Source organism: Haliotis rubra, unplaced genomic scaffold, assembly GCF_003918875.1.
Source record: "Haliotis rubra isolate DU_JTF1 unplaced genomic scaffold, ASM391887v1 Scf37, whole genome shotgun sequence".
NCBI lineage: Eukaryota > Metazoa > Mollusca > Gastropoda > Lepetellida > Haliotidae > Haliotis > Haliotis rubra.
Window position 1 is genome coordinate 1,109,669 of NW_025767046.1, and position 27,097 is coordinate 1,136,765.

The 27,097-nt window shown below is 38.3% G+C and overlaps 2 protein-coding genes across 4 annotated transcripts in view; one reads left to right on the forward strand and one right to left on the reverse strand.

Moving 5' to 3' along the window:
- LOC124285828 (trafficking protein particle complex subunit 13-like) overlaps positions 1-27,097 on the reverse strand; it is a 194,562-nt gene that overhangs the window by 114,566 nt on the left and 52,899 nt on the right. The window lies entirely within an intron of this gene.
- LOC124285826 (solute carrier family 10 member 6-like) overlaps positions 5,769-27,097 on the forward strand; it is a 48,015-nt gene continuing 26,686 nt past the window's right edge. The window contains exon 1 of the mRNA XM_046722093.1: positions 5,769-9,135. Coding sequence (XP_046578049.1) covers positions 8,473-9,135 — 663 coding nt within the window. The 5' untranslated portion in view covers positions 5,769-8,472. The remainder of the gene's footprint in view (positions 9,136-27,097) is intronic.

The following is a 27,097-nucleotide window of genomic DNA, read 5'->3' on the forward strand; positions in this document are numbered from 1 at the left end:
TGATTTCTTTGCAGAACAGTGCATGTGTAGTTGCCTAATTTGTAGTTAGTGTCTGAAAATGAGCCCAGGTTGTATTGACATACACTATTGCCTGCACCAGAATAACATGATAGGAACTTAGCTTCCTTTCTGCAGCACTTTCATTAGGAACCAGAGATTGGCATGTCTGTACAAAGGTTCAGATTAAGATAAATTGCAGTGAACAAGATCACAGCAGAGGCCGTTGGATTAGCCAAGTGGTTAAAGTGTTCACTCATCATGCCGAAGGACCGAGTTTGAACTTGAACAATGGGTGTGAAGCCCATTCCAGACGTCCTGAGTAATGATATTGCTAGATAATGCTATAATGTTAAGAACGTTGATTCAGGACAGATTCTGAGCAAAAACAAAAGTAATAGAATTCTCTAATGTTATGCATACAACATTGTTAAGTACAGCAAATAAATATAAATTTAAAAAATGAAATAAAGAAGAAGGGTTGCCATGTTTGTTTGGGAATAAATCATTCTTATTGATATATTGTAGTTTGAAAATGGTCCAAAATTCACAAAATCCTGCACAATGTTAATTGAGTTAATGGTACGATCAGTGTGAAATACTTATGAATCTTTAGAATAATCCTTAAACTGTGCCCTTTACATGAAAAGGAGGAATGTTGACTCTAGCAGGGTTAAAAGTAACTCCTCGTTATGTTTGATACATTTTATAAACACGGGAAGTCAAGGTATAATTAATTTTATGAGAAATCAAATAACACCATGGAAAAGCATCCTTGATGCTGTACCCAGCAATATTTGATGTATGTCAAAGTGGCTTGTTAATCAAGTATGGGCCAGACAAACCAATGATTGATATGAATGTCTCACACCATCAAGGTACAAGAACACGCATCAGACAAATCCCTTTGTGTCAACACCTGTAATACGTGGGGCTTAAAACATATTACCTGGAGTTTTGCAAACCTCACAGTTTGTTCCAATCAAGTAAAGTTATGTACATTCAGGTGCTTCTAACCATTTCAGTTCACCATCACAACAAATTATAATTATCAGTTCTTAGTATGCACTATGTCCGCATGCTGTATGCATGTATATCATAAATCATAGGATATCATGATGCACAAGAGAACTGCTTCATGACTGTATGTCATAAATCATAGGATATAATTAGACACATGAGAGTCCCTTTGAGTGTACATATAAAAACACAGGATATCATGACAAGTGAGTGAGTGAGTGAGTGAGTTAGTAAGTGAATGAGTATGCTTTTACGCCACTTTTAGCAATATTCCAACAACATCATGACAGGGAACACCAGAAATGGGCTTCACACATTGTACCCATGTGGGGAATCGAACCAGTCTCTTCGGTGTGACGAGAGAACGCTTTAACCACGAGGCTACCCCACCGCCGCTGACACAAGTATGTACACTTTAGTGCATATATATTATAAACTATAAGATATCTTGATACAAATGAGTCACTTCAAGCATGTATGTCATAAACCATAGGATATCATGATAAAGGTATAATGCCTAATAATAAGGATATCATCTGCTACCTTAAGTACCAGTATATCCTTGACAGTGTTATAGGGATTTATACACTATCATCTTGGGTACCGGTATACATCAGGAAATTAAGATGTTCCACTGTAATCAGTATATACTACAGTATACAATCCTTCATTCTATATTTACATCTGAGCACAGTCTGAAGGCTTGTACCGATACTAAACCCCCACAAGGAAGAGACATAAGCTGAGACATATCACCAGCCTGAACATGCCTCTGTAATGACTGTCTGCCCTGTGATCATATACCTCTCCCAAATTGATCAGCTACTGATTTATCTAACATGCCGGCTGAGTCAAATCCATCACATTATATAACTATAAATCCTAATGACAGATAAGAATGGTTTAGTGCATTATGAAGTGAAGAACCCTCATCCATACATATTTATAAAAACAAGCCACAACTGTCCATGATCTGACTCTCCATCCGTGAATGGGTAGCTTTGCTCAACTCAGCCTGGTCCATATTGAATAATAAGTCCATGGACTGACTGACTGACTGAGTTTGGTTTTACGCCGCTTTTAGCAATATTCCAGCAACATCACGGCGGGGGACACCAGAAATGGGCTTCACACATTGTGCCCATGTGGGGATTCGAACCCGGGTCTTCGGCGTGATGAGCCAACGCTTTAACCATTAGGCTACCCCACCGACCCAATAAGTCCATGGATGTATTACCATTCTATCGCGTGATTCAAAGTCTATCGGGATCATCAGGATGCCAAGTCTTTTTGTTCTTATATAAAACTGAGGAATGTTGATTTCTGTTCAGGACTTGTTCTTATTTTAATAAACAGTCGTTGATTTTGTTTGGGACAACTTGTTCTTATTTTAATAAACTGATGAATGTTGATTTCTGTTATTGGGACTACTTGTTCTTATTTTAATAAACTGATGAACGTTGATTTCTGTTAATGGGACAACTTGTTCTTATTTTAATAAACTGATGAACGTTGATTTCTGTTAATGGGACAACTTGTTCTTATTTTAATAAACTGAAGAAATGTTGATTTCTGTAATTGGGACAACTTGTTCTTATTTTGATAAAACAAATGGAATGACGTTGATTTCTTTTATTGGGACAACTTCTTCTTATTTTGATAAAACTGAGGAATGTTGATTTCTGTTATTTGGACAACTAGTTCATATTTTAATAAAATGGAGGAATGTTGATTTCTGTTATTAGGACAACTTGTTCATATTTTGATAAAATGGAGGAATGTTGAATTAAACTAATCATCACTGCCTGAGAGACTGTGCAAGTCTAATGGCGGCTGTACAGTTCCCCCTATTACCTACAAGATCTCCTCCAAGACAGATACAGCAACACCAGGCCTGATTCCTTCCGATAACAAGGTGGGATCGCACTGTCCAGTCGTGGTATTCATTATCTCAGAGGCAACTGACGACACAAGCTGTGCATCTGTTGGAGATGTCTGTATCATGTCCGTTGAAGCCCCCGAGTCAGGCTTCCACGCAACACCTTACACCCATAGGAACCTCCTACCATAAACCAAGCCCACAGTAATGGATGGTACACAGACATTGCACTTGCTTGTGGGTTTGCATTGGTATTCATGTGTGTAGCTCAGTGTTATACTTTTTCCAAATATGTATTAAGTCCTATCAGAGACCATTTAATATTATATGGTCTCTGGTCATATATAGTGGAGATTGTTTGGCTTGATCAACTTAGAGAAAGCTAGTGAACTGCATTTTTGGTAAAAGAGCAGAATCTTTGCCAGTTACTTCCTCGAAGAAGGCATTGTTTTCTTTATGAGATGGGTGCTGTTCCAAGAAACAATAAATGCATTTGAATATTTTTAATCCATCAATATGTATTTTACTTGATCTATTTAATTTAGTTGATCAGTAACAAAAACATAAATATTGCTGCCAAATGTTGTTACTTCCTCTATAGTCACAAAATAATGAAGAGCTGTGTGCACATTTCAGAGATTATACTTTCAGTAAGATAATACTGTGATAGTTGCACAGTCAAATTTATTAACATTTAATATCTTAGTGAGTGAGTGAGTGCTTGTCTGTTGTTTTTCGCTCACTCAGCTATATTCCTGTTATTTGGCAGCGATCTGTAAATAGGTTTCTTATCACTTGTTCATTCATCTGAATTTGCTGAGGGGATACAATGAAGATTTTCACATAATCTTACGTATTTATATAATAAAGGTTTTTGTTTTCAATAGAATTGGGGTAAGGGAGGTAACTGCACTGTTAAACACCAATAAAATTGAAGGGACCTTCCTAAATACATTGAGTTATCCGAGGTTTGACACAAACATAAAATAATGATTAAATATTAGGAATACACAGGGACCCATCTTTTACTTAGAGACATCTGTAAGTTTGAACCTCAAAGTTCAACGCTATTGTAATCCAACAAAGAAAGAACCAGTGATGGTCTGGGTTAGAATATTGATCTTCAGTAACCCATGCTTGTCGTAAGAGGGGACTAACAGGATCAGGTGGTCAGGCTTGCTGACTTGGTTCACACATGTCAACAGTTCCCAAATGCGCAGATCAATGCTCATGCTGTTGATCACTGGATTGTCTGGTCCAGACTCGATTAGTTACAGACCGCCGCCATATAGCTGGAATATTGCTGAGTGCAGCGTAAAACTAAACTCACTCACTCACTCACTCACCCAACAAAGACAACAAGGTTTACTCTTTGTAACTATTCTTCACTCAGACAAAATATTGCATAACAGGGGGATTTTGACACTATTCAGAATCTTGTAGTCACAATAATTGAATAACAATACAGTTTATCTCAGCATTAGCAAGGCTACTGGGACAGGTCAAATTCACAGAGAAATCATTTCCATAATGTTATAAGTAGCCAGGCTATGAAATGAATAAGGTACCAAGGGAGCGCATAAAATCCCTTCATCATATTCATTATCAGCAGTGAAAGAAATGTTTTCAAAGATATTCATATACATGGTTGTTACTTTTCAGGAAGAGACATCACCAGCATCTCCAGGGACAACTCACACGTTTTGTGAATTCTAAGTGAACAGAAGATCCGAGCTGACAAGGTGGCTATGTACTGTTCAGAGTGACTAATCACTCCCCAAGGAGGCTGATGATCAAGAGAGGCTACCTCCAGTCCACACTTGTCTCTCAGTTTAACATGTGATGATAGGAACAGACACTGAGGAAGGAAGGTCGTCCATCTTTCTCCTCAAAGTGTGCAGTCCAGGGGAGTGATACCTGCTGTACCTTGTAGTCAACTGCTTACTGGCAACATAGTGTGTTGTCAGCAAAACCTGGTCAGTGAAGGTGCTTCAAGATATACAGTCAACTGCACTGTGGTTAGAGGGGGTGCTTACTACTTGTCAACAGAGTTGTGTCAGAGAAGGTATCTGCATATATATTGTCAACTGGACTGTGGATAGAACAGGTGCTTGCTATTTGTCAACAGAGTTGTGTCACAGAAGGTGTCTGCACATATATTGTCAACAAAACTGTGGATAGAGGGATTTCTGATTATTGTGAACAGAGTTCTGTCAGAAAAGGTATCTTCACATATATTGTCAACAGCACAGAAGATACAGAAAGTACTTGTTTGTTGTCAACAGCGTTGTGTCGGAGAAGGTATCTGCTCTCCTGCTTCTTGTCAACTGATGACAAAGTGTAACATGTGGCATATAGTCCAAGGTCAATTACACTGTTCGGGATTACCTGCTATACGGGATAGTGAACAACTTGTTGTGGTCTGCTGTTGACTGAGCTGAAGTCAACAACTCTGTTTGTGCGAGGTGTAACCAACAAGCACTGTGTCAGAGAAGAGTCACATTGTGTCACAGTCTACAAGACTGGTAGCCAACAGGTACTGTGTCAGAGAAGAGTCACATTGTGTCATAGTCTAAAAGACTGGTAATCAACAAGCATTGTGTCAGAGAAGAGTCACATTGTGTCACAGTCCACAAGACTGGTAGCCAATAGGTACTGTGTCAGAGAAGAGTCACACGGTGTCATAGTCCAAAAGACTGGTAATCAACAAGAACTGTGTCAGAGAAGAGTCAAATTGTGTCCCAGTCCACTGGTGGCCCAGAAGGGTGGTGATAACCTGCTATAGGTACAGGTAGTATTGTAGCAGCCAGCAACCCTCAGATCAAGGTGCACAGGTACCTGACACATGTTGTATCCACAGCCCACGTGCCTACGGTGTGCTGGCAACAATAGTGTTGTCGGAAGTGTACAGATTATTTGGTGTCTGATGTGTACAGCTGATATTGATTGAAGATATGTAAAGCAGATATAGGAGTAAAAAATCTATAGGTGAAACTAGTGCGACATATGTACAGATTGTGGGACATCAGAAGCTGTCGGCTCGTGTTTGTATTTCAAGTGTGTGGAACTTTGAATACAAAAATAGTGGAATACATGCACAGAGACCGCCATCACTAGTGACAATCTAAATCATGTCTGTAAACTACATGTGTTATAAGCATTGACACACTGAAGCTACTATTGGTATCAGAGGAGTGAAGCTACTATTTGTGTCAGAATTTTGAAGCTACTATCTGCATCTGATGATTGAATCTATGCTTTGTCTCTGAGGATTAAAGCTTCTATTTGTTTCAGGAAATTGAAGCTGCTGTTGGTGCAAAAGGGTTGAAGCTGCTGTTTGAGTCAGGAGATTGACTTTGGATTGGTATCATGTGATTAAAGCTACGATTTCTGTGAGGAAAGTGAAGCTACTATTTGTGTGAGAGGATCAAACCCATTATGAGTTTCAGGAGATTGAAGCTACTATTTGTAGCAGAGGTCTGAAGCTCATATTTTTCGTCAGAGTATTTGAAGCTACTGGTTGTACCAGCGGATTACAACTACTATTTGTGTCTTCTGATAAAAAACACTATTTGTTTCAGTGGATTGAAGCCACTCTATCTTTCAGGAGGTTGAATCTACTGTTTCAGGAGATCAAAGTTACAGCTTGTGTCTTTGGGGCTACCTGTGAATAGTGTCAGATATCGTGGAAGTGAATCTCAGTCCCTCACTACTGGAACCACAACAGTCCAGCAACATAGTGCTCAGCATCAGAAGCGGAAATATTAAAGCGTCTGATGCGCTACACAAAAGAGTAAAGTCTACATTGTTTCAATGTAATCAACAGCTGAATGACCCACTCAGTGCATTGCCTTGCTAAACACATTCTGTATCAGCTCGCAATGATGGAGTTCCCAGTGTTAACCAGCAACCAGTTAATGTAAATCTACTTGTGGTGTTTAATCTATCAACACACTGGAATAAACACAAGGCACTTTGTTCCATATGGATTAATTCGGGATCACAGATGTGAAAGAGCTCAGTGTAGTGATTGTATATCTGCAGAGGGAAAGTACAATGGCCGTAACACACCAGCGACCAAACATCGCAACTGGATGTAAATCCCAATGCTGGTCCTCAACAAGAAAAGCTCAGTAATTGTGAACATTCTGGGATATCTCAACGCCATCCTGTTGACAGTTTAGACAGGCTGGAGTATTGCTGAGTGTGGAGTAAAACTAAACTCACTCACTCTAACACTCAACAGTCTTCTAAGGAGGAACACCAGGAGTACACATAACTGTCGATATCAGCGTTATAATCAAGGTCATGGTCATCAAGTGTCTGTCCCACCATTCCGACTACTGCATGCTTGGATTCACTACATAATAATTTTTGTCACGCATAAACAACTCACAAAGCGTAATTTATGACAACACAAAGCATAACATACCATACTAACACTCTGAGGATTACTGAAGCCAATATCATTATCAAATGTCTGACAGGACATTATCATTTGAAAAATGCATATTTATGAGTAAACTTTGAAACAGGCCATTTTTTTAGATATTCAGTTCCCATGTGTTTATAAACTAGAAAGCTTTTTACACAATTTACATTTTGATTAAGCGGGCCTGTCATTCAGGTTAGTTTGGAGAAAGAGGTTAGTTTTTCCATCTGTTTCAAACTGTGTGATAAATGGACAACGCTAGCACGTCCCTCGGGACATATGACAGATCACAAAGGGTATGTCAATTTTTTAAAGTTCAGTCTTATTTAGAGAACAAGTCATCAGATTGATAACTTCAAATGAAGTTAAGAAGCCAAGGTGGCCATCACCACAAAGAAACAGGCCGAGAGTCAGAAATTTGACAAACTGCAGCTGCACTGCAAACCAACAACATTCCTTGGGGACCAGAAAAACACAATCGCATCTCAACTTTCTGATATCATTTTGAAAAGTTTTGGATTTGTGGTGAAAAATATGGAGAGTCAACACTGAAAAATTGTCAGCTGAAATTCTCGGGAGAATTGCAAATTACGATTATTGCAAAATTGCCCAACTTGTCATCAAACAGGATATGGTTGGTGATCAAAAAAGCCTTTCAAACCATGTGACAAATCTGCAAGTATCACAAATTTCATAAATGCATTACAGCCATTTTGTCACTTTACACTTAGTGCCGATGAAGTGTTTCGTCACAGTGCTGCAATAGTGATCCGTCTTTTCAACACAGCAGAGGAAGTGGCTCTATTTAACTCTTGCCTGCCACGTACCAGCATGTAAGTGAACTGTGAAAGGGAGATTGAGACATAGGAATCTTCTGTCCAAAGCTTGGATTTCGTCTATGTCTAGCACAGTAGTAGCTGTGTAGAGGAACCGCTCAAGAAGCACCATTAAGACAAATCAATGAGAAATCCTTCTGGATCATGCCTATTGTGACCATCAGTGTAGGGTGGACAGGAGAGTAAGCACTGAGAAAAAAAATAACATAACAAATGTCGCGGGGCCAACTCGGTAAAGCGCATTGCAATCAGCACCTACATTCCATCTGATTCCAATAAAGCCAAGGGCAGGTATCAGCATTTGAAACATGAACTTTAAGTGTCAGATTTACATAGAAAGTATCATGATGATTCTATTGAGTATTGAGAAAATCAATGGTGGATCCCACAAGGTGCAGCTCAGCGCACCCCAGAATGAGACGTTCCTCGTCTATTTCAATCCACCAGTGATCAATAATCTGAAAGTGAATTCACGACAGAGCGTCTATTTCAACTGTTCGCTGCTTGAGCCTGGCTCTGGTAGCCAGGAAAATAGCACATCTTATGCATTTGTGATAGTCTCAGACAATGACAACATAGCCCGGCCAGTGGTGGACAGTCTATATGACAAGCCGGTGGATATGGAGCAGGAGGAACGATATGCTGTCATGTCTGTGGAAGCTGACCGAGAACACAACTTCACCATTGAGGCTATGCACATTGGGCGTGTGACGATGTCTGTCGCAATGCTCAACACATATCACACAAGCATGGATGTACCGGAGGCCCACTATGTCCAAGCCATCAGTGTCGCTGTGAAACGAGAACAACGTCTTGCCGACATTGTGTTTAATAGTTCGGCTGCTGCAGTGGCCATCCTTATAAGTTTTGGCATTGGCTGTGTGACCGATACTGAGAGCCTGAAGAGACAGTTGAAATACCCCGTGTCCCTCGTCATTGGCTTTTGTTGCCAGTTCATCCTCATGCCTGTTGTAAGTATTACCTGAGTTTCATCAGCATCTGTCTGTACAGGTACTCCATATAGATTCATGCATCCTGTCTCACCTCAGCATCTACTCATAAATTATGTAAGACTTGAAACCATGATGAAAATTATCAAATATTGCTGCAAAATATACAATAACCATTAATTCCCATCGCTTTGGAACTGCTTATTTTTTAACAAAGAATTCTCATTCAAAATTCCTTGGGATTTATTTCAAATTTGGTAAAAATATAAAAACGGTCCCAGAAAAAGTTGAGAAAATTATGAAAATTTCCTAATGACATTTGACTCAAGTAAAATCACCACAAAGTAAACACAATTTGATTATGATTTGTTTAAACTAAAAAATAGTTGTTCCTTTAGACATGACAATCTTGTTTTCGAACCCGTGATATTAGATTGTGTACAAGTTTCAGAGTTTCAATTTCCTTGTTATCATGATGAAGACATGGATTTGCATGATACAGTCTCTCATAAAGATTCAACCTTGCCACCAACCTGTTAAAACCACCTGCTAGGTTACAAACAGTAATAATAATTCTACACTGGCTATTTGCATATCTTTACCACTATACTCATCAAATGATGCATGTTATACAGTTTCTTTATCCACATGTAGGGTCCATGCCTGTTCTGTCACATGCCCTGCCTCTGTATAAAGATACAAACTACACACAGCCTCTGTATAACAATAATCAATTCATAGAACATCAATACACATTTCCATTCTATTTAACCTACGTTAATTGTCAACTGCTTTTCCCCATTACCTCTCAAACTATACCTATTGAAATAACTGATAATGAAGTAAATGTTTCAACATCCTGGCTAGCATTGCATGACTGATCTGAAAATAACACGCTCGCAGCATTGTCATGTAATGTAGAGGTAAATTCTGGAAGCTAACACATGGATGTTCAGTGTTAGTAACACTCCTGTGTTATGTGCACTCACAAAAATGTCTGGACAAAAGCTGTCTTTTTGCCCTTCATTGATACAACCAGCCAGTGCTTCAACCCAATAGCATTCATTAAACTGACTAAACACAACACCCAACTCCATATAATAATACAAGCCTGGAATTAGTAATTGATGGTGCCTCATGAAAGGTGTTGGTTTGGGGACATTCTGCTGTATCTTCACAAGGAATGTTTACCGTACGTACACATGCCTTCAGGTGGACACCATATTAACATGAATAACGCCAGAGATAATCAGGCCTTGGTATTGATGTGGGGTTTGTCTGATACTGATGCAACCACCAATCATTGCCTCCTGCTTTCTTAACGTGTTGTCCGATACCATAACACGCCCTTGCAAGAAATGCCAGTGAGTTGGATAAGAAATACGGTTCTTATGATAAACAGAAAAGGAACAATATTGTATCGGGCACACATGGGTACAAAGTGTGAAGCCCATTTCTGGTGTCCCCCGCCGTGATGTTGCTGGAATATTGCTAAAAGCAGCGTAAAAACAAACCCAGTGACTCACTTGTATCGGGCAAATATCACACACACATGTAACATTCAAATTGACATCATCAGGACATAAATCCAGGGACCCTAAATCGCTCATTTGATGATTAGGGCCCTTTGATTTTTAATTCTTGGTTCAAACTCTCTACATGAATTATGTCAACTCATGAAGAGACAATATGTGAAGAATTTGGTGTAAATCAGCTCTGTTGAAACTAATGTTTAACAGCTGAATGGATTTCTAACTTCTTTAAGGGGCATTTTTATAAGTTAGAGAGTCAGATAAGGATAAACTTTATGGATGAACAACTTCTCTATTCAGGAGATGCGAACTTTGATGCAGATTCTTGAATCGTTGTCATGTAATGCGTGCCCATTGCCATATACCTGCTTGACAACGATACAAGAACCTGTATCAAAATGTCGCCTCACCTGAATAGAGAAGTTGTTCATGCATAGGGGCATCATAAAGTTTGTCTTTATCAGCTGAATGCATATTGTTGCCAGATAAAAGTCCTTACTAAATACTATGATTAACTTGGTAGCCACAAAAGAAATGTTATTTTGAACAACATTTCCAAGATTATGCAAGAACAGCTGACAGTCTCCTGATCATTATCAGTGGAGTTTCTTTATCTACACATGAAATTATTGGACTGGTCCGCCTCACACTGTCCAGTCACAATGGCAGTCCCTTAAATAGCATTTCCAATTATAACCAGATTAATCAAGCACCGACATGTTGTGGTCAATACCTCCACTGAGAAGCTGTCTGCCTCATGACGTCAGTGGAGTGGAGATTGTGTGTCTAAAATGGTTGACATTCAATCCAGATGGCAGCTCATTGGGTATTTCAAGACCCATTAGCTGTGTCGTGTTACAGTATCTCATGCTTAGGAGACTAGAAAGGGGTCATACAGCCAAAATGGATGAGTTCCGCCATGATATGGACCTCTAATGTTTATCATAGACCATAGAAAGAAACCTCATATCCAAATTCATTGTAAGCATGAAAGTGGGCCCTTAAAAGTTGTTGCCTTTCAGCTTGATGAAATCATTTCAGAACTGTCATAAAATACCAACAGACATAGTGTTAGTGAATACTAGATGTATGTTTCAAATTTTCATCCCATGCATTAGTACAAGTGATGTAAATTTTGTTTTTCTGCAACTGTTTCATTGTTGTATTATCTCACAGGGGAATGGGTGGCTATGACATCTAAATCATCACGTCTTAACATCTGTGGTTGCTTCCCTTAGTTGTACTCAGGATCTGCTGGTCATGGGATTAAATGCCAAATTAACCTTAACTGTGGTTAGTAAGCACCATACCTTCACTCTGTGCCACCAAACAGTTATACTTCAGAAATCAACATTATTTCATCATTGCTTCCAAGATTTCTCTGACACGCAATGGTGTGACTGGAATACCTTCAAGGGGTGTTAATCTTACTTACTTTATAACTGAATGTGGTTTTAAGAAGCTTCCAGCCATTTTTCAGAAACATCACATCAAGGGACACCAGCAATACACATTGTTACACTGTACCCAAGTGAGGAATCAAACCTAAACCTTCTGTCTGATGAGCAACACTTTACCAACTTTCCCACCTCAATGATTCCATGAACCTTGTATCAGCCAACCCTGGTAATTTCTCAACACATACCTAAACAAGGGCAAGCTAGTTCAATAGTCACTACAGCCATGTCAGGTAGCAGCCAATCAATATCTGCTGAGAGGAAAACATCATTTCATAACTGCCAAGAGTGTATTATCCTCCAGGATAAGTCCTCAACATCTGTTTTAATACGAGCATCAATAAACTCGTACTGAGTGTAAAGTGTTTGAGAGTGTGAAACTAACTAAATACAACACACCAGACAAATATAGCATGAATTATTAATAGAAGAATGTGATAGTGCTGTTTGTTCATAGTATACAAGGCACGTGACCATGGTGAACGTAAATGTCATCAAGCGTTATAATCAAATGAGATACCATCAGACTATCAGGGAACCTGTAACCATGGGTACCTGTAAGAATTACGGATCCTTATCACCCATAAGTGGAATCCAATGGTCCAGATGTTTGGGCATGATCAATTGTGTAACACTTAGCAATACTGAAGCAATGGGGTGAGTGAGTGAGTTAGTGAGTGAGTTGGGTTTAGTGCCACTTTTAGCAATATTTCAGCAATATCATCAGAACAGGACATCAGAAATGGGCTACTGAAGCAATGGGGTGAGTGAGTGAGTGAGTATTGTTTGTCTCCCAACTGGCCACAAGATTCTCAACTATTTGTAATTTACTAGTGGCACCACAATCAAAAACAGTAAAAATATATACCGTAACAACAGAAAAATGTGATGCCAAATTTATTTTTATCGTCGCAACATCTATAGGCTTTTCAAATTTCTAAATAACAGTCAATAGACCCTGATTGTAGTCATTTATCTCACCCCTTGAATAATCAATAAAAGCTGTGGCCTCTATCTATCAAAATTATGTAAAATGCAATATACAAGTGGAATAATAGAGTGCCGCTGCACTTTTAACGTTTCCTTCACAGATCAGTAAATGTGCTTGACACTGGCACAAAGGGGCCCCATTGAAGCAGTATGTGTCTTGCCATGTGGCGTATGGTGTGATGTCATGTGGTGTGTGGTGAGGCATGGTGTGTGAGTGAGTCAGTCAGTGAGTCAGAGAGTGAGTATGGTTTAAACAATATTAATAATATTTCTGTGCATATGAACATGATATGATTGGAAAAAATAACCAATAAGCAGGTGCATGGTCCTAACAGGCAAATCTTTGATGTGATGCAAATACCAGCCGATCCTGACATAGCAGGGGATGCAACTCTGCACTACAAATTGTGGCACCTTGGAGCAGCACACCGACTTCCATTTGCCTGGTAATCTAAACTGAGCCCTCAGACACTTCAGATTCAGATACTGAGATAGGATACAAAAAACAAACACAGTGGTATTTTTTAGACAACTAACATAAGTGAAAGAGCAATTTCAATGAAATTGGATTACTTTTAACTGTCCAATTCCAACTGTCAGCAATTTGATTACAACAGCGGTGTGTCTGAGCTGTGTCATGAGCTGTCTACAGAAGAAACTGACATGTATACAGCAGTGTAACACTGGTGCTTATAGTCAGCATCCTTAAACATATCAGGGGTAGCCTAGTGGTTAAAGCGTTCACTCATCACGTCGAAGACCCGGGTTGATTCCCCACATGGGTACAAAGTGTGAAGCCCATTTCTGGTGTTCCCCGCCGTGATATTGCTGGAATATTGCTAAAAGTGACGTAAAACTAAACTGACTCACTCACTAAATATATCAGAGAACACTATTTTGTTACCCTGCAAGCTAAAGGCCTACGAAGTTGAGTTATTCTAAAATCTATTGAGCACTACTACCTTTGCTGAAATGAACAAATTTCCAGAAGATTCCATATCTCTATGAAAGCTTGTAAATACCGTTCCCATTGTAGATAATGTGAACATGTGAATAGAATCAATGATGAAAATATAACCAAAAACAGAGTTGTTCACAGATTTCCAAAGAATACGGAATGGTCGCATTATCTTCAAACCCATCATGCATAGAAATATCGGTTTCCAGGACTTGGAATTTGGATCCATTATGCTCTGTGTCTACAGGGGGCATCACATGAACTCCAGTCTTTGAACTATCTACCAGTTTGAATGATTTATGATTAAAGTTTATGTGTGAAAATACTAAAGTACTTTTTGTCACATACCAGTGATTCAAAAAAGAAAACTTTACTGATTTGTTGATCTACCGAATAGATGAACTTGGCAGAGATTTTATCAGTTAAATTGGAATTGAGCACTTATGAAACCTTCTGAGTCTCTCCCTTGTTTATCATTTAAAGTGGCACTCTACTATATTCAAGCTATACCACGGTGGTATCAAAATAATCATGTCTGGACCACACAATCCAGTGATCGATATTATGAGCAGCATTGATCGATAAATGTACAGAGATGAACAATCATCAACGTCACCGAGCCTGATACTTGACCTTGTGATAATAAAGATCTCCACAAAACAGAAATCCATTTCCCATTTCAGAAATATGCAACCATTGACAATGATGCACCATCCCTGAAAGCCACAACCGTTCACCACAAACACACAGCCATTCTTCATCCCAGAAAAAAACACAACCATTCACCTTCCCACAAACATACAACCATTCACCTTCACACAAGCACAAAACCATTCATCATTACACAAAGGAGTTGCATGTAGCCTAGTGGTTAAAGGGTTCACTCATCACACCAAAGGCCCGGGTTTGATTCCCCACCTGGATACAAATTAACAATGTGTAAAGCCTATATCCGCTGAGATATAGCTATAATGTTGCTAAAAGCAGCACAAAACCAAACCTACTCACTCACTCATCCAACAAAAACACAACCATTCACCACAAAAACACAACCATTCACCACATAAACACAACCATACAACCATTCACCACAAAAACACTACCATTTTTCAACTCAAAACCCACAACCATTCACAATCATAGACACACACAACTAGCCTTAAGGCTACACTTCTTTCTAGACCGCAAAAAATATATTTCCATTCTTATATTGTTAATAAATAATCACCAGTGACACACTAAGAGCAAATCCTACAGCCATCCTCCACAGACAGAGCCTGTTGAGATTTCCCCTTTCCCTCAGCATCTGTTATTCATTATTCATTACGAACCATCCATCTTTAGACTGATAAACTTTTTTTAATCCACCAACTGTGATGACAACCACTCATTGATGATCCTCTATGTTTTCCTCCAGGACGTGTTTAGCCTTGTTGGACAGATCAACAGAAAAAAACACTAAGCAAAGAGACTTGGCGTGAGTTGATGAGACCTGTAATGTTAGTCAATCAGGGCTATGCACGCAGGACATACAGATCTCATGATTGCCACGTGAATATTGGATGAACTTTTCACACTATAAACACGTCAGTACCAGGAGGCTGTAGACCTGCTACAGTCCGGATAACATAACCGCCACTTTAGTCACCTTTCTCTAACCAACTTCTTAAATTAGTTAGTGATTTCATGTGTGCTTTCAGGACACAGCAGTGCCTGGTAATGTTGAACTTGTGAGGATGTTTTTAGCAGCTGTGGTTTGTGCTATCTAACACCAAGTGTTGTTGTTTGCTTACTGCATCAAAATTCCAACTATAAGATGATAGTCTGTCAATATCCTTGACCTGATAATCTAGTGATTCATATTGTGAATGCCAATCTATTCAACTGGGGTACAATGATACACAATTAAACTTGAACAGCCAATCCATGGACAGTCACTTGCTCTGACAAGCATATGTTGCTGGAGACCAATCCTAACCAGTTGTTTGATAAATATCTATGTTAACCCACCAGCTATATTGTATGATGACCAAACCCTTGGTTTACAGTATCACACACTCTTTCAGTAGGTAGGACATCTCAATTTGACAGGTATATGTTTCTGGGGACTATTCTATCCTACAATCACCACGGTATGACTTGCACTTGCTTGGTTTACTATATACCTGGTCATGATGTTATACACCTGGAAATGATGTTATACACCTGGACATGATGTTATACACCTGGACATGATGTTATACACCTGGACATGTTATACACCTGGACATGATGTTATACACCGGACATGATGGTATACACCTGGACATGATGTTATACACCAGGTCATGATGTTATACACCTGGACATGATGTTATACACCTGGACATGATGTTATACACCTAAACATGATGTTATACTCCTTAACATGATGTTATACACCTAAACATGATGTTATACACCTGGACATGATGTTATACACCTGGACAAGATGTTATACACCTGGACATGATGTTATAAACCTGGACATGATACTACACACCTGGACATGATACTACACACCTGGACATGATGTTATACACCTGGACATGATACAACACACCTGGACATGATACTATATGCCTGGACATGCTGTTATACACCTGGACATAATGCTATACACCTGGACATGATACTATACACATGGACATGATGTTATACACCTGGACATGATGTTATATATCTGGACATGATGTTATACACCTGGACATGATGTTATATACCTGGACATGATGTTATACACCTGGACATGATGTTATATACCTGGACATGATGTTATACACCTGGACATGATACTATACACCTGGACATGATACTATACACCTGAAAATTGTACTATACACCTGGACATGATGTTATATACCTGGACATGATGTTATACACCTGGACATGATACTATACACCTGGACATGATACTATACACCTGGTAATTATACTATACACCTAGACATGATACTATACACCACCAATACACCCTTCTCCTATATCTAAAGGGCGACGTTAGAAGCAGTATAACAGATTTATAATAGCTCTAAATTGAATTAAAAACCGAATAGGTTAGTATGTGTCACAAATACGTAATTTCCGACAGTAAAATTGCTTTAATCCATCGATGTAGTTTAGTTGGTGTCCACCATGCTTGAGCGCAAAGGAAAGATAGTGCATTACCATAAGCTATGTATAACTGCGTAACTGAAAATCAGAAACCTGTATAACATGATTACATTCCGAATGACTTTAATTAACCAATAACAATCAAGTATTTACTCAATTCATGGTAGAATTATTGCTATCTAAGGTTTATAGCAATCGTTTATGCATTTTATATGTCTCATGTAAATGTAAAACGAAATAGTTCACAAGGGAGCTTGAAAATCTCTACCACTGAAGAGGGTTAAGGTTGATAAGTTTCTGTACACATTTGACAAATATATATCATGACTGCCACAGTATTATTCCTAAAAGAAAGCATCAAAAACCCAATAAGGGATATATCCTCCTCAATTACATCCCTAACCACAAGGGTATTTATGAACAAACACATTCCTGATTATATACTGTTGTAAAGTTCAATTTGGCACAAACATACAAAGGAAATCTATTGCTCTATGCAATGGAGCATCTGACACTATATAATGGATGACTCTTTGAGACCAATCATTTGTAATTATGAAGAACATTGCTTCAAGTGAATAGAATCCGTACTATCCACAAACTGATGTGATAACAAAGATTCAGGTGATTTATGAACAATATTGTTTGTTATTAATACATATTGATCACAGAAGCTTTGGGTAGGTGGAATTAAATAAATAATCGAAAGGCAAATATAGTCACAGCTTCCATAGCACCAACAATATAATGTAAATAAATGGAATAAATTTATCTTTTATATATATAAAGTAAAATAAACCTGACAATATCGATGTAAAATTATTCCATTTATTAACATTATATTGTTGTAGGAATGGGATATATAAATATTATGTGTGCAGTATGTGAAATTATTCTTTGGCCCTACTGAATTTAATTTCCCACGGACAAAGGCTTGAACATTTGATTTAGAAAACATTTGTACAGTGACCATGAAGCAGCTAGATAACTACTGCATGAGCTGGCAATCAAACTATTAATTAGTACAGGTGGAATATCTGAACACAGAGTTAAGTCCTCAATCTTGAAGTTGTAGTATCTGTGTCTTAAGGAATTCAATGTCCTTTTTCATTCATTGCAATGTTTCAGTACGGATGGTACTACCGTCATCAATTGCTTGAGAAATGTATTGGCACAGGGGATGGCTATCGATATAGATTATAGAGATCGATAATCATTGACTAAATATCAATTAATTATTGATAAATATTGGAGAAGTAACTTTGAGCAAAAAGGCCAAAAGGTTTGACAGAAATCAACATATTTTCCATCACTTGTGACATTGATGAGTCACAAAACAGTGTTCTGAACATAACTTAGAAGCAGGGTAGGACTAAAGTGAGTTTAGTTTTACGCCGCACTCAGCAATATTCCAGCTATATGGCAGCGGTTTGTAAATAATCGAGTCTTGACCAGACACTCCAGTGATCAACAACATGAGCATCGAACTGCGCAATTGGGAACCGATGAAATGTGTCAACCAAGTCAGCGAGCCTGGTATGACTAAAGACCAACTTGTGTATTGTGTGAGTAAACTAAAACTACATTTCATTACAATAGTTAATGTTGCTGAAAATATAATGATAACTGACTAAAGACCTGAAATTTTAGTAACTTGACTTGTGACCCCCATTTCCATTAATTAAAAACAACAACAAACAACAATAATAATAATAAGTCCATTTAAAATGCCCATGGTGCTACAATATTAAAACCCCAGTCAATGGATCAGTGAGCAGATTTTCCTTCTCAACTCCCTGGGGAGTATACAAAGATTTGAGAAACTATCCATGCCATGTGGGTAGTATGAAGAAAGTCACCACTAGCTTTATCAAGTCACCACTAACGACCAGCATCTGTTCCACAAAACCATCAGAGCCATACAGCGATCGTAACTCATGTGCTTCAACATTGTATCTGTCAACCCCGGGGTTCAACCCAGTGGTCAAATAGTTCGCTGCATTGTGATGATGAGTAGTTTAATACCATAATATGGTGATGGTCGATTAACAGCTATTCTGAAATGAGCTGTAGACACGATGGATTCATCACACTGTGTTTTGACAATCAGAAAATTTAAACACAGCTGTGACCCAATTAGGCAGCAGATGCCACTGTTATTTTCTGGGCTGTATCATATTTTTCAGATATATATCTTTATCTATATCTTTGAGGTCATATACACACTGTATTTTCTGCATTAGATTTTGAGAGTTAAATCTGTCTGTCTGTATGTTTGAGTGAGTGAGTTTGGTTTTACAGCGCTTTTAGCAATATTCCAGCAATATCACGGCGGGGGGATATCAGAAATGGGCTTCAACAACACGGCTACTCAACTGGCCCCTTGATTATAATAGGAATTTCCTAGACTTCTATAGTCTGTGACATGTACTTTCCCGCAAGCTGGACATGTATTTCATGCAGTTTACAGTTTGGACTAGAATAAGGTGGTGAGACAAGACCAGAAGAAACATTAAAAGATTCAAATTTAGGACTCATGACTAACTGTTTCTAGCCCACGTAATGCATTTCTGTCTCAACAACTTCAGGGACAGTGGGATAGCCTAGTGGTTCACGTGTCCGGTCCTCATGCCGAAGACCTGGGTTTGATTCACAACGTGGGTACAATGTGTGAAGCCTATTTCTTGGTGTCCCCTGCTGTGATATTGCTGGAATATTGCTAAAAGTGGCATAAAACTCACTCGCTCACTCAACAACTTTAACGGCAAATACCACACATCCTCTTCTGCTGCCAGTGTTTAAAGTGGTAGATAAATGTTGTTATTTATATGAATGACAAAGCATCTTGCTAACTCATCTATCTCACATTAAATAATCCCAATTCTCTGGCAGCACAAAACTGGACAAAACTTCCAGGAACAATGCTGTTTTGTCACATTTCCTATGATACTCCTCTTCCAGGCTCATTAACTTGATTTATTTGTCATCCCCAAGGTCAAATGCAAATAATGGTATATTCTTTTTATGATAACTCACATTAAATGAATGCATTATGTATGAAGCCAGATTCAGCAGATAACAGTGCAATGACACCCAAATGGATATTGCTGTGTTTACCAGGATCTGTCTCTCTGGGCCCAGTGAATTGGTCAATATGGCTTTTGGAAGAAGCAATAGTATCCACTATGTATTCAAAATAGTTATTAATATCACTTTGAGGTTCAAATTATGTACAATTCAGAAATATTTGTGTGAATTTTTGGGGTAAATAATATAAATTTGTGGTTTATCTTCACATATCAGTATTTTAAAGTAGTTGGCCCAGTAGCACTGACAGTTATAGGAAGTGAGTATAGCAATATTCAAGTGAGTGAGTGAGTTTGGTTTCATGCTGCTTTTAGAAATATTCCAGCAATATCACAGCGGGGGACACCACATATGGGCTTCACACATAGTACCCATGTGGGGAATCAAACCTGGGTCTTCATTGTGAAGAACGAACGCCTTAACCACTAGGCTACCCCACAGCCCCCGTAATATTCCAGAACATTACAGCAGGGAATGCATTTTTTACATGGGCCTCATACATTGTACCCATGTGGGAAATAGAACCTGGGCCTTCCAATTGATGAGCAAGTGCTTTAACCACTGGGCTACCCCACCACAGTAAAGTGTAATATATGCCATTATGCTGTATCAATCTTGTCAATAGTACTACTGACACTAATCCAAATTTATTGACATAATATATTTGATATATAACAGAAAACGATGTCCTAGGCATACTATATCGCAAAAGCCAATTTTCCACATACACAGTATGTCGGCTCGATTAAATATTAATGATGGCCTTGACAATAACTAATTGCACATCTTTAATTAGTACTTGTGTGAAGCTGTTTGTGCTGTGTGACAGTGAGGAAGGTGTTGGCACTTACCTCCCACCCTCAACACAGCCCAGTCCTTGTTGGGATTAATGGATAAAATTGGTCCAAGAAACCTATATTAATTGGTCCAAGAAACCTATACCAATTGTTCCCAGGAACCTGTTCTCATTGGTATTGGAACCTATACTAATTGATCACAGGAAACTGTACCAATCAGTCCCTGGAACCTAAACCAATTGATCTTAGGAACCTATACCAATTGATCTCAAGAACCTATATGATTTGGTAATTTTTGTATCCATTTCTAGCAACTATTGTTCACCTGCATGCTGGAAACAAATAAATGGTCAGCAAGCAGTCATTTACAATTTTCAATGAACAATATAAAATGAAATTTTGAATATAATCAATACGGTTAAATCACAAACATCAGTTCAGATGTACTTTTGGGTTTTGCAATTGCTTGATAATATTCTTAGACTCAGTGTTCTTGCCTATTTTAGTTATTCTGTAAGCTGTTGTTGAAAAATACTGTTAAAGGGCAAGATCTCATAGACACCCCCCTTATTTTATAAGTTTGGGTAAGGGTTTAAAAATGGAGTAACACAATATTCAGTCAGCACTTTAAGAGCAGTAGTCATACACAGATAGTGTATACATTAACCATGACCTTATCAAGAACTTGGGACAGACAGATAATTAAAAAAAACACTGACACAAACTCTGGAATGAGACAGTGAAGGTTACAAGGCACTCTAGGCAAGACGAGACATATAACACAATATAACTGCTAGTTTTCTTCACAAAGCTGAAATACCATTACACATCTAAACTAGCTTTCACAATTCCATGTGGGATTAACTCTTGGAACCCTGAATAACTTCCATCAACAAAGCTGATATAAATCAAGGCACTTGAGAGACAGATAATTGCTCAACACCCTCTGGGTACGCGGTACAAATTAGAGATGTAATTGTCAGGCAATTTGTCAGTACACAGTTCTCTCCCTTGACACCTTTGCCTCAAGGTGGCAGCAATGTCTACAGCCACATTTCCCTGACAACTAATCCAAGGAGGCCAATTTCTACATTACCTCAATAACTAGCTTGTCTTTGACCCAATATTCGCCCACACATCATTGTTGAATTACGGAATTGCAGGACCGGATGATATTGATTCGTAGCATGATGAATGTTTGTTAGGTGGAAATCTAAACCCGTATAATCTGTTTATGGGGAGAATATGCTATATTTGCCTTTGATTTCATGTAATTTGAGTTTATGCTTATGAAGCAAGCCAACCAGGGGATACACAGGTAAAGAAATGCAGACCGATGGTCAATAACAAAATGGCTGAGACATGACTGGAACCTCCAACAGGCTAGGGTGAGGTAGACAAACTGAAATGTAATTATACCAGCAACTTCTCCACTTATCAATAAGTGAATGGATGTCAAACATTATAGGAATCAAACTGGCTTGAAAACCAATTATTTTTTTGACAGATGAAACAGTCTAAGACAGTCATGCCATTACTAATATTATGTACATGCCATTTGCAAAATAAGGGTAATCTCTTCAGTGGGATTGCAGCAAACTATAGGATAGATGTCTGTTTTATAGGCAGTGATGTAATTCTGGTGATTATTGACTCAGTCATTTATAAGGCTGAGGGTTCTGATAAAAATACAGATCTGAAACTGGCAACATCCATGTACTTGAAATGGAACATCGTTTCGTCTGGCAATTTTGGAGAGTGGTTGGCTGGAACGTTTGTCCACACTGGTCCACTCAACTATTTATGTATAAACTGTGGCAGTTCAGATGAGATTTTACTCTGTGTGTTTAAAGACTTCAAATCTGAGCAAACATTTTATAAAACCAAAAGTTCATCAGCAAAACATCAATAGTACACAATTCAAAATTCTGTCAAATATTTATTTTTCGATATCCACTTCAAATTGACATTCCTAAAAGCCGGATGATGTGAAAACAAAATAAACATTAATTTCTCCGATAACCCAGACTTGTGTAATGAGTATTCGTCCTCAATCACAAGAGTCCAACCAAATTACAAACAAGATTTCAAGAACCTATACTGTAGAGATACAACGATGATACAAGGTGTTCACAAAATGTTGATTGTTGATTGTTGTTTAGGTAACACTCAGGGATATTGCAACTTTTGACAGTGGCCAATAAATAACCGAGTCGGTACCAGACAAACCTGTGATTGATATTATAAGCAATATTCCACATTGAACAATTCTTAATGCCTGATACATTTAGTTGCCTCTTAGAAAAATTGTGTCCTTTTCAACAACTTTGCATTTCCAATGGCATGCGAACAACCAAGTTACCAATCTTAATCTGATCCATTAAGATGCCTAGATGAGGAGGACATAAGCTGGTGGAGACCTACGCTAATCCCAAATCCACCATCTTCTAACATATAAGTGGGGTTGTGGGGTAGCCCAGAGGTTGAAGCATTCGCTCATCATGCCAAAGACCTGGGTTCAATTCCCAAAAGGGTACAATGTGTGAAGCCCATTTCTGGTTTCCCCCGCCATGATATTGCTGGAATATTGCTAAAGCGGCGTAAAACTAAACTCACTCACTCACTTACAGAGTAGAGGTTGCATCAGGCCAATATGCAAAACAAGTGTACAACACAGTCTCTTCACCACACCACTGGCAGTAGACTATACATTTCTGAAGGACCAGCACCAAGTTTGAGCTAGTCCCTCAATACATATACCAAACAAACTATCAAAGTCACACATGATGTCCTGAAGAAGTCTCACATCCATTAGGTGGGATCCTATCCGAACTAAATCCAATTGTAAACAGCAGAAAAATGCATTGTTATTAGCAATACTGGCTGCCTGACCAGAAATCACAGCTGTCATGGAACTGATCGATCCAAAAATATTAATCCTTTGATGAGGAAATGCTCTCCCGGCATCTGATGGTAAATCATATTGAATTCCTTTGATCAAACAATCAGAGTTGTGATGAAGAAAATATTTTTACACTGGTTCCTGTCTATAACCTCATTGTCACAGATTGTATTGTTTACTGTAATTCAGATTCAAAATAGTCCACAAGGGTCATGTTACCATATGTCTCACAAACTAGCATTTCTTTACACATTGTTTGGATTTCAGTGACAATCAACATTTTCCCATGAATATACCTATGGTGTTTCACTGCTTCAGTGAATCATATCAGCAGCTAGATACAGCATCATCTGTGTTTGAGTGAGTGAGTGGAGTGAGTGAGTTAGTTTTACACTGCTTCAGCAATATTCTAGCAATATCACAGCGGGGGACATCAGAAATGGGCTTCACACATAGTACCCATGCGGGGAATCAAACCCGGGTCTTTGGTGTGCTGAGCAAATGTTTTAACCACTAGGCTATCCAAAAAACACCCCACCCCACCCCAACCCCCATCTGTATTTGAAGTTATGGATGATTTTTTTCATTTAAAATGCAATGGTATAGTGTCAAACACTATAAGATTTTTTTTTTCTTAATTTGATTTTTTAAATATTTCCTGACTCCCTGTTACAGTCTAGTCAGTACAGCCAGGGAATTGTAGCACTATAACATTTGATACTTACCTTAATTAAAACTCCCAAAATTCCAAGCCAAACAGCGAACTGGTAACTTTAAAAAATTACCAGTCCGGATACAAACTTGCCTGTCCGGTTTTCAACAACAAAATGAAATTACACGTGTTGTGATTGGTTATCGTAACTTGAACTGTCCAATCATAAGTAGTTTAACATAATTTTCATAATACCCTAAACACCTCAAACTGACGACAAGAGAACCTGTCTGATATTATGAAATATTTACTGTTAGGGGTAAACATATCTACCAGACCACTGGACAGGCTACTTTTGAAATTTGACCGCCCGAGATGAAAATAAACCGTTCCGGACGGTTGGGCAGGCAGGAATTTTAAATGCTGCCTTAATACAAGACCATTACAATATAAGTCAAGAATTCGGAACAATGTATCTTCTTAAGTGTCCATTGGGATGCAATAATGATGTTTCTGTGTCCATTTAATAACACCCTCCTATTTTTTAACACTAAACATTCAAGTTACCCGGGGTCCTAAATTTTCTATAGCAAACTGCAACAGGCTGCCCAGTACTGAATTCCCTTACAGTCACAGATGTAAACCTGACAAGCACTTCATCAAGACAGCACTTGGCACTAATCTAGGTGGCAGGGGATTTCTACACAGGCTCATTACAAGGTATTCAGGTGTTAGGACGCACCCAGTTATTACCTGTGTAAATAAATGAAGTCACATTCAGCATATCACTCACGCAATAAAGTGTTCAGAAGCAAGGAACAGTGCACTGTGTCTATGTAACTTGGAAGAATGCCATCATACAGACTCGTGGAATCGCAGACATTGTTTCCTGCCTACATGACATATTTTTATGTTCCAAAATACATAATACATCTTTTATTTTAAAGTTAAATAGCTTATTCACCATTTTATTTTCATCTGGAACTGCCCTTAGCACTCTGTACTCCTCTTGCTCAAGATTAACCTTCGTGTTGTGCCTACCGAGCTAAGACTCATGTATTGTCTTTTTCTCATGAAATCCACTCAATATGTTCACCTTTAAATTACAAAGACAATAAAAAGATGCAAAGGGATTTCTTTCTCAAGCTTACATTGCCCTTTCAAAACAAAATAATAAATTCACAACAAACTGACAATGTTTTTACCATTTTCTACCATCATCTGGAAACAAATAACTTACATTTGAAGTAAAAATAATTCAGTCTTCAAAGTGATTGATTTTGTCCCTTTATGAACAAAGGAATTCTTACTAAATTACATCAATTAGAATATCATCTAAAAAGAACTTGAATAAGTTTTTAGAAACTTCTTAATGAAAATATTGCACACTGAAGGCATTTGGCAAGGATATTCCATGTGAAGAATTTCTTCCATATTTTCAGAAGATTACTTTCTAACACTGGGTTCAATATCTGGTGCATCAAAGCAATCAAGAGGCCATTCAGAATATAAAGTTATTTGTGCTTTATGCCCTCTCTCCAACGTTTTATGGTAAGTTGGCGCTAAGTATTGGACAGTCCCAGAACTGGAACACAGAATGATGACCTCAGCTTAATCCAAAACGTGACTCCATGTCCTTTCCACGACAACATTCCAACAGTGTTCTCTTGAATTTGCACATCTTTGGTCAATAACTCATTTCTCACTTGACCAAAACAGATTACATCTGGCCTGAAATACCCAGCAAAATAACACCTTCGTTTTTTCATTGATATGAAGAAATTTGCACATTTAACTTTTTATTGATATTAAAAAGGTCTTTTTTAGGAAAAATTACTAATTTTCATCAGACATTTTATTGACTTTGATTTTCAACTGTAAAGAATCAATAATTTCACATTTCAAGGGGAGGTTTTTACTTCTCAGATAAATGTAATATATTTCCGATGGTAGGGACATCTATTTCATCATATAGAACCAAAACTGCTCATAGCATGGGGATTCCGAGCTAGAATGGGACTCCAGTAAGTGATGTTCATTGCACTGTGGGGATGCTGGGTTTGAATTGACATCTGCAGGACCGAATGGTGGCTATTCTCATCCCACTGCCCAGAATATCAACTGGTTGGGTCCATAGAGCAACAAGAAAGTTTTGAATGAACCTGGCTGTGCAACTAAGGATAAACAATGAGACTTGGCAGACAACTCTAGACCCCAGTCTCAAGGTGATCAAATCAATACAATTGTGACAAATCAAATTACCAAAATCTCCCACTATGATATATTCACGAAGGATTTTTTTGCTGTTTTCAAAAATCCTAACGTCAAGATTTTTTCCCAGTCTGGGCATCTACCAACATTAAGCAATAATAAAAGATTCAAGTCCTTCACTAAAAACACTGACTTAAAGGTCAAAGCCATATCATTTTGATTTCTTTTCATGAAAAACAAGGTTACATTTATAGCTCATAACAAC